Source organism: Toxorhynchites rutilus, chromosome 3, assembly GCF_029784135.1.
Source record: "Toxorhynchites rutilus septentrionalis strain SRP chromosome 3, ASM2978413v1, whole genome shotgun sequence".
In the NCBI taxonomy this organism is placed as follows: Eukaryota; Metazoa; Arthropoda; class Insecta; order Diptera; family Culicidae; genus Toxorhynchites; species Toxorhynchites rutilus.
The window spans coordinates 48,241,803-48,251,042 of NC_073746.1; the positions used below are offsets into that span (position 1 = coordinate 48,241,803).

The 9,240-nt window shown below is 39.3% G+C and overlaps 1 protein-coding gene across 3 annotated transcripts; it reads right to left on the reverse strand.

Annotated features, from left to right (window-relative positions):
* Window positions 1-4,753: 4,753 nt before the first annotated feature.
* On the reverse strand, window positions 4,754-9,240 carry LOC129776204 (alpha-aminoadipic semialdehyde synthase, mitochondrial). 3 transcript variants are annotated; one of them, XM_055781706.1, is made up of 6 exons: window positions 9,121-9,240; window positions 8,873-9,019; window positions 7,405-7,734; window positions 5,398-7,348; window positions 5,159-5,344; window positions 4,754-5,095 (listed from the first exon to the last, which is right to left on the reverse strand). In XM_055781706.1, exons 1-6 carry the CDS (start codon window positions 9,181-9,183, stop codon window positions 4,980-4,982), a joined length of 2,793 nt encoding a protein of 930 aa, XP_055637681.1. In that variant the 5' UTR covers window positions 9,184-9,240; the 3' UTR covers window positions 4,754-4,979. The 3 variants fall into 3 exon arrangements, with proteins under 3 accessions (XP_055637681.1, XP_055637680.1, XP_055637682.1); XM_055781705.1 differs by having other exon boundaries at window positions 9,115-9,240; XM_055781707.1 differs by lacking the exon at window positions 9,121-9,240 and adding an exon at window positions 7,978-8,153 and having other exon boundaries at window positions 8,873-9,006.

Below are 9,240 nucleotides of genomic sequence, written 5' to 3' on the forward strand. Positions count from 1 at the left end.
AAATTTATGAAATCTCAATACTTTGTGAACTCGTAAACATTTAAAAAAAAGTGATATGTTAAATGGAATCTACATGCGATGCTACATGAAAATCTATACATAACGTTTTACCTAGGACTGACCATTCTCAAGATATGACCAATTTAAAATATTGAAAATAATGATTGCGGAACGAACATGAACGGTTAATCCTACGAAAAAAATGTTATATATAGTTTTTCATGTAGAATCACATATAGATTCTATTTTCAGTATTACTTTTCTTAAATAGATTCGATTTCACAAAGTATTTAAATTTAAAAAAATCCAATTGAAGGAATCCGACACCGCACACCATATGTCAAAATTTGTAGATTTGAAAAGGGGGTTTCAATAAAAATATAGGGTAGATAGGGGCAATATGGTCCCCCTAAGAACGTAACGTTCTAAATCATGTAAGAACATCTATAAATTATGCTACATATTAAAACCTTACGATTTGAAACCTTATTGATCGATGTAGATTGTATGAATACGTTTTAGAAAGGTTTAATTTGGAAAATTTACACTTTTAAAAATGTGTTCAATTTCCGTCGATCGAAAACACTACGAGGCAATATGGGCCACCATGCGGGGCAATATGACCACTTTTATTGATTGAATCATTTAAGCATGTTTTCGTAGGGGAATAACGTATGAATTATGTCCCACAGTAGCAACATAAGGTGTCGTTTGGAATATCCCATAATGGTTATTCCTTGATCAGCATCCAGCGCTCATCTGGCCTTTTCTCCGCATTGCTAGGATATTGGAATTTTTGGTCTGCACCTGTTGAATAATGATAAAAATTTTTAGTTTACTTGCTGCTCCTATGGAAAAAAAGATAGTTACTGGAATCACTGATGTTTTATCGACGTTGAATTTTCTGGTGGAGTGTTGTATTTTGTGTTTTATTTAGTAGTTGCTTCTTGTGTCTGAAGTGAGATTTGTTAGTGACACTTTCGAAAACCAGACACAATACACAAAGGATGCTTGTCACACTATCGTACTTCTTTTCGCTGCTTCGGTGGCCGCGTTCAAGCTAGTCTGTGACCACTTTTTACAATCGGATGTTCTGATATAATTCCGGACCATGATTCCACATCTAACTATTTCCAACTATGTTTACAAATTTTGACAGCTGTTTTTACAGGTTATGTTGAAAAAATACCTGGTCATAATGTCCAAGCAGGTTTGCCCATTCCGCTCCGTACATTTACACTCAATAAAAATTAACCGATCTTTTACATGGAACGGCAAAACAGCGCAATAAATCAGTGAAAATGTCAGTACGAATTTATATAAAGAGCAAAGTCATAAATTTCAGCATGGAGCGTAGAGAGCTTATTTTGTTAACTGCTTTTTTATATGTTTTTCGTGATAGACGGTCAGTGTGATATTTCTTTCAATATCTTTATACAACAATTGAAATTGAATAAGGTTTTCACGGAGATACTTAATAAGAGTATTTCTAACACAATTGTTGGCAAATAGGTGTTATTGGCTCAATGAAAAGCCCAAACGAACGGTGGCCCATTCCGCCCCACCTGGTCATATTGCTCCTATCTACCCTATTCTAAAATATCAAACGGAAGCTATGCCTGGTTGAATAGTTTTGAGTCAGTGCTTCCTCAAAATTTCGAAAACATAGTTTTGAGAAAAACGCGTTTTGACAACAGATTTCTTACAAAAAAAATATACTTACATTAATCAGCTATGCCTGGTGCATAGGACAGTATATGCATAGTATATTTTTAAGATGTTTTCCTTCCGAAAAATGTAAGAAAAAAATTGATTTTTGAGCCTGTCACACCGAGCTACTACCTTAATATGTTTTTTTATCCTATTTGTTTACGAGGTCTGTTCAAGAAGTATCGCGACTTTCGAATTTACGCGGGTTACGCATATTCGATTCTTGATTTTTTTGTGGCATTATGTTGGTACTCATTGTACTTACACGTGTTTTGGTTCATCTTCGATTTTTGCCTATTGCCTATCTCTAGAGAAATTCGTTCATAGTGCTGAAGAAAAATCGACTATGACTATGGAAATGCTTAATGGAATGGGATAGACTGGATCACTCTATCTACAAGAGCTGTTCTAAAAGTATCACGATTTTTGTATACCCACGGATTACTCATATTAGATTTCAGTTGTTGACGTGCTCGGGCTTCCGGTACACTTTGCGTCGTTTACGTTTTCGACCCTCCGAGAACATTTTTTCGAACTGCGATAAACGTTGTTTCGCTCCAAGATAGGTCCACCAGATGTCATAATGAACATTCGGAATGTGTTCGCACACTTCATTTTGTTTTTCACATAAAATTTGATACAGATTCTTTGATCCATTTTTGCAATGGGCCACAATCAAAGATGAACCAAAACACGTGTAAGAAAAGCAGTTGTCAAAAATTAATTGAAAATTCAAAATAGCCGTAGTTATTCTATAACAACACAATGATGGTGAATTGAGGGCCCTGAGCTTTGAACCCACGATCGATCGCTTAGTAAGCGAACGCGCAACCAATGTGCCTACGAAGATTGATGATTCTGTCTACGCTCTTACGAAAACTCAGACGCTATTAAATATGGTCATACGATAATGGACTTTATGATATTGGGAAGTTGCCATCATATGTAGAAAGTTTTGAATTTTTTTTTTGATCGCATCAAAATCTGCGGGTTCCCGACAGGTTTGAGTGGAATTGTTCAATATAATGTGGATCATTTACAGCATTTGTTTCGGAATTTTTAACTTTTCAGCCTCAAACGTTTCTCAAACCCGTTGCAGGCACGACTTCCGTTGACATTTCGCCCCAAATTCGGAGGATCACGGTATTGAGCAGGGCTCAAGTGAAAACCTTTTGCTCGTTTATCTTCGACAGCATGTATGACCATGCTGTAATCCAATGGATTTAGATCTGGTGAAATAGGAGGCCAAGAAGTCGGCTAAATTTTACCGATACCAGTTCTGAAACAGATTCTCAGTAGAGAAGGCGTTCCGTTCTGCACGTAATGATAATCTTTCTATGCTTGGCTTGACGAAATTCTGCAAAGCATCCGTTATATTGTATAAAGCATTAATTTTAATGCTTTTCTTAATTAAAAAAAGTAAGAATGTTTGTCATGTTTGCAAATACTACCCCAAATTATCCCGGTTTGAAATCGTGGATTGTTTCTGTCACTATCTTGGATATACCTCTTACCGTAGGCCCGCAATCTTTCGTTTTCGTCATGTTGAGGCTGTTGCGAGACAAGAAACTCTATGAACTTTACGTTTCTTAAAAGCTTGGCATGCGAGATCATGTTTGAGCACATTGTGCTTTGTCGATTTCGAGACATTGAGATCATCGGCCATTTTACGTACTAAGCATTGTGGTATTTTGCGGATCATACGTGATTTGTACCATGTGTCCATGTGACCATTTCATTATGGAAGGCTTCCTATTTTCTCCCAAATCATTGAATTTTATCATCAAAATCAATGCTCTGATAAATTATGTTTCGCGCACTTCGACAACATTATGGTCATAATCGCCCTACTGAGCAGGATACTCAAGAAATAGTGGTCAAAATTTGCACCAACGCCACGTTATTGGATGTTGAGCCACCAACTCGTGTGCTTTAAATGCGCACAGATAAAACTATTGATCCTGTAGTCGCCAGTGTTGCCGAAGATCACGATTTGTCAATATGCCATCGCTAGCAGCAACTAGCATTATATTAACGGGTGCTCAATAGAAAATGAGAATTGCTTCAGTGATATAGTAAAAAAATAAAAATAAAAATTCAAGCAATTCAGTATTTTTTACTGAAAACATAACGGTTGTTCTTCAAAAAAAAGTCCGTGAATGTTGGCAAAGAGGCGTTGGACGGTACAGACATTAATCTTCCGGATGCAATTCCGAATCCTCGTGGTCGTGGTCGTGCTTGGTGTCCGTGGCCCGCCAATTATTCTTATACACCAGGGCACTGAAGGAGCCGAAAAAATTATCGATCGGACGGCACTGGACCAAGTTGGTCGGGTTCCGTTCCTTGGGTACGTACGGTATCTGTTTTTCCTGGAGGTAAACCAACGTCTTCTTGGGGTAACGGGAAGACGCCTTGCCCGACCGGAAGACGGATTTCCCTTCAGAATGATGCTCCTCTAAGAACGAAACCAGAATCTTCTCCAGGCACTCCTCCTGGTACACCTTCTGGTGGATGGCAAGTCCGCCCGGCTTGTCGAACAGCTTTTTCAGAGATTTCTTATTGTTTTTCGTTATTATCTTCGCTGGACGGCCACTACCGGTCTTCCGCTCGACGATGCGGGATGCCAGGATTCGGTAAATAGTGCTCATCGGCACATTTTCGTGGTCTACTGTAAACTTTTTTCCTTGACTTTCACGCGTTTCGAAAAACTTGCTTGTTGTTTCGACGCCATCTTTGATTGAACTGACAGCACCCGAGCGGAAAGAAAAAACAACCCGTTTTTAGGGAGCCCCTAGAACAATTCTCATGGTGAGAAATTTATGCTCTTTAGTTTTTTTACAGAAAGGTATTGAAATCATTCTCATTTTTTATTGAACACCCGTTAGTAGGTTATGTAGTGGAACGTGGAAGATTTAACGCAAGGTCTTTGGTTTTATAGTGTTCATCTTCAGTTAATTAAAAACTAAACACTTAAAAAATCACTCTTTAGTTTAAGATCAATGATTGACGAAAATTTGGGATATCGGATAGAGATTAACACAAATTAGGGTAATAGATGAATTTATGAATATGACTGAAGAAATGAAAACAAGATGGTTAAAAAAATAAATACATTCACGACAAAATGGTTTACATGTTTCAATCATCTGGATTTTAACCAATCTGGTTTCGAAAAGTTTGGTTATGATCATTCTTTGACACCAATCCTCAAATATCGCGAAAGAAGAATCAATTTTCAGTAAATATTAAATTTTCTTCCGTAAAACTATCTATAGAATCTTTGATGTCGTAATGGCAGCAAGTCCTTCGTTTTCTAGTCGCGCCAGCATAGGTCTGTAGATGTCGGAAGTGAAAGGAAGAACAACTCCTCGTTGCTGGATTTCGCCTAAAACGTTAAACAAACACAAGATAGGGATACGATGGCGGTGTTAACACATTGATATTTTACCATCTAGAATCATTTTTGTTGCAATAGCCGCAGGGAATCCTACAGTTACTGCCATCGCTGAGTGTCCTCCATTGATGGCGGGTTGTCCATATGCAACTAGGTTGATACCACGATGCTCTCGTCGTCCATCTTTCCAGCGAATTCCGACGTCGTGTCGCAGAACAACCAAGTCACGCTCATGTTCACCTAAAATTAGTTCCAATATAAATCATTCAACTGGAAAGAATTTAAACACTCACTAAATGCTAATTTTTGAGATAGATAGTGGCTGAGTGTGTCTAGCGGAGTTCCCATTTTAACCACTGGGGCATCTTCTAGTAAACCCAGTTCTTCAATGACATCGGTATTGCCAACACGTTCTGCCAGCTTAGTCTTCAAATTCTCATAAAACATATCGGTATCGGTCAAACCAAGAAGATTTATGATCATCTGTCGCCATGTGATCTCAGGCCCTTTCTGGTGCAACATGGGATGTGGGTTGGGATCGATTAGTCCAAGAAGTTGCATTGGCTTAATACACTCCGAAAATCCCTTGTATCTAATGGTTCCTCTCAACAGGGTATGGACGTTCGAAAGCCCGTATAAGTCTTGATACTTTGTAGAATCTCTATTTGGAAAGCCTTCCAATGCAAATCCCGGCAAGAATTCCAAATCTCTAAGCGCAGTCATCAAATCTCCACCACCCGAGATCTCAACGATCTGTCCTTTGCTCAAGTATTTAGCAGCAGATAGTGTGTTAAGTAGCACTCCTCGTGGAGACCAGGAGAACTTGTACCGCAGGGGGTTATCGGAATGTTCAGGGGCAGGCAATCCACCGCAGAAGCTAACGAAGGATTCAATAACACCACCCTTTTCTTGAACCTCCTGAATGCACTCTAATGCAAGCAGGTGATCGATACCAGGATCTAATCCGACCTCGTTCATCAGAGTTACTCCTGCATCTTTGGCGCTCTCGTGCAATGCCTTGATGTCATCGTTCAAGTAACTAGCCGTAACTAAATGTGTTTTACCAGCAACGCAATGCTTGGCAATTAATCCGTGCAAGGAGTACGGTAGCAGAGACACAACAACATCACTTTCTTCACACAAATGTTGTAAATTTGCACTTTCGTCTTCAACATTAATGTAAACGGACTCTATTCCTTGGTAACGATGAGCCAACCGATCTGCTTCTTCTTTGATTTGAGATCCTACCTTAATACTGACGTTAGACTCACGATGTAGATATTCAACGAGGGGAGCCGAAACAAATCCTGCCCCCAAAACAAGTACTCGTTTCTTATACGTGCAGCTACCTTCTGTTTTGTGTCGAGATCGATAATTAGCTTCTCTGAGCTCATTGATATACTCATAGGCTGGTGTCAGTTTGCCGTTGCTGCAGATAATGGCGCCTTCTACCGGTTGGCAGAAGTTATGTTCTTCAAGAGGTCTGGACGCATCGCTTTGAAGAATATCCAATGCATACGGATAAAGAAGATCTCCGAAGAAATCGGTAGCTTCTCGGGGCAGCTGTGTGGGCATGTTGTCTATCGAGCATACTAATACTCCGGGACCGCTGAAGCTTTTCTGATCCTTGTTTCGATCAGCGTCATATAAACAGAATGGTGTGTCGATCGTTGTGCATTCGTTCATGAACTCAATGGAACCACCAGGATCTGCGGATATATCACAGATAGCGAGCATACGATGGGGAAGAGCTGGGGCACCTCGACTTGTTGGTAGCCATGGTGTATTGGCTGGTCTCAGGAGATTTTTAGCATCTGGGATGGTCATCAACTTCGGTGATCCTACAGCCCAATAGATGCCATTCACTATAACCGAAGCATAGGGCGCTATCTTTTTGTTGAATGTTGAAATGTAACGCTCAGGGTATTGATCATACTCTACTGGGTCGAATCCTCCGCCTTCGCTTCTTTCGAGATGATCAGCGCGGCTTACTTCACAGCCGTAAAGTTTGTTCTGACTTCCATGCTCGGCGACCTTTCGTAAACTCTCTGGTGGAACGAATTCAATTGGTAACTCTTGAAAAACCTCTTGTGCACCTTGAGAAACATTTCCGGACCCGGTGAAAATAAATGTCAGCGGTCCAATTGACTTTGGCATCATGCCAAGGGCAATCTCATAACCACAATCCCGAACAGCTTGTCGAGCCATGGATGAATTGCGGTAGTTGTGTGCTGGACCAACATGCTGAAACAGAACATATACTTCTTATTTTCTATTCAGTCATATTGAGGTTCATTCACCATAAAAGGAGTGTGATGTCCGAGAGCTAACAGTCGTAAGCCTAGACCGTGTAATATGTTGACCATGCCGGCTACTCCTGCATATTTTCCGAAAGCAACTAGTCGTAGTCCGTTGCGATCCATCAACTTCTCATAATCTACCAAGCGAATGTTTTTCTCCAAACAAGCATCTAACAATGGCATATTGGACTCTTGTGCTTTGATGGTATGTGAGAAGAAGCAATAAGTTTTCTGAGGAATCAGAGCATCAACCGGAACTTGCTTAACACCAAAAATGATCGATGCCTCGCTAATGTCCTCCTGAACTGTAGCACCAGCGCTCAGGTAACTCTAGAGATAGAAAAAAAAATTTCTATAAATGTAATACATTTTTCATAATGCATATTCAATGTAGAAACTGACGATGTACAAAACGTTGAGAATAAGACTACAGCTTTGACAAAAAGATTTTCCCATAGAAGAGTCTACAGCAACAGTATTACTAATTCAAATGTTTTGACAACAATTACGTGGAGTAAACTTAAGTCCTCTTGTTTTCTTCTGACTGGCCTAAAATAACTATGACGTACTCACCACATGGAGGCGCGATCAAGCTTATCAACAAACATTGTTTAAACTTTTCTCTCATTTCGTTATCAATGTTTGTTTATCAAGTGCTGATATTTGTACAACGTCAGATGATTTATGTGCGTATTAATTACCAAAAACGATTGTCCATCAGTTGTTGACAAGCGCCATGGCTGTTATCACTAAAATTTGTAACAAAACTAGATTTATTTAAGTACAATCATTTTATCTGGTTTTGGTTGTATGGTTAAATTGTTCTAAGATATGAAACTTGTTATCTCGTGTCCGAGCAGTTAGCAACATCAGTGCTAATCACAAATCGTGGGAGCATTGACTTCTATTGGTTCATGAGGAACAGTAATTCCGTTTAGTTATGTTTAAAAATGAAAATATGTTTATCAAGTTTCTAAGTGGAAAAATTTAGTGTTCAACAAAAACTTTAGCTCCTATCAATAACATTAGCTGAGTTGATGTATAACTTTGGAACACATTCTCAAAGATGTCATACACCAACTCTCGCTTTATAAAATCAATGAATTCTTCAATTGCTCATAAAAGCCCAGGCTCAATTCGAAACACAAAAAATACTCAAAATTCATATGCCTCTGAGTCCTCCTTATCACATATTTACTGTCTCATTGTGTGCTGCATCATCATGGTGTTTTGAGCACTCATGTACTTCAACAGGTTAAACACGTTTGTAAAGCCAGATTAAATCAATTGGACGTAAGAGTATCAACATCAATTTCAACATCAACAATTTAGTTTGTTGATAGTGAAAGCTCGCATATTACAATAATCAGCCTTTCCACGAATATTGATAACATATATCAACATATATATTTCTAAGCGCTTATCAGAAAGGTCCCCCACGAATAGCAATCAACCACGTGACACTTACCTGCATTGGGTATGCACGACGATTGGATGGTTGAACTATCACCTTGACACCCAGCTTAATCAGTTTTTTCACTATAGCCGGGCTAAAGGAGGCTCGCCGTTCCCATACTGATTGATCCTCGCGGCGGATCGCTATCACTTTTCCGGTCTGTGAAGAACTCATATCAATTACCACTTAGTATTAATGCCAGCGTGGCATTTTTAGTATGTGATTTCCTTAGGACTTCAATCATAGACACTCACACTTACATGCTTGGCCCGGGAAAATATCAGTGGCGGAAGCTTTTCTCGGCATTTAAGGATTCGAAACATGTTAACGGTTCCAGTGTTACAATACAACTAACTGAAATACGTGTGCGCTACAGCCCA

What these genes read in the sequence shown, in the direction of transcription:
- LOC129776204 (XM_055781705.1), bottom strand. Translation starts at nt 9,183, where the DNA reads ATGTTTCGAATCCTTAAATGCCGAGAAAAGCTTCCGCCACTGATATTT. An exon ending in GTCGTGCATACCCAATGCAG is followed by an intron (nt 7,735 to 8,872) that starts GTAAGTGTCACG and finishes TTCTATCTCTAG; the next exon opens with AGTTACCTGAGCGCTGGTGC. An exon ending in GACATCACACTCCTTTTATG is followed by an intron (nt 7,349 to 7,404) that starts GTGAATGAACCT and finishes GTTCTGTTTCAG; the next exon opens with CATGTTGGTCCAGCACACAA.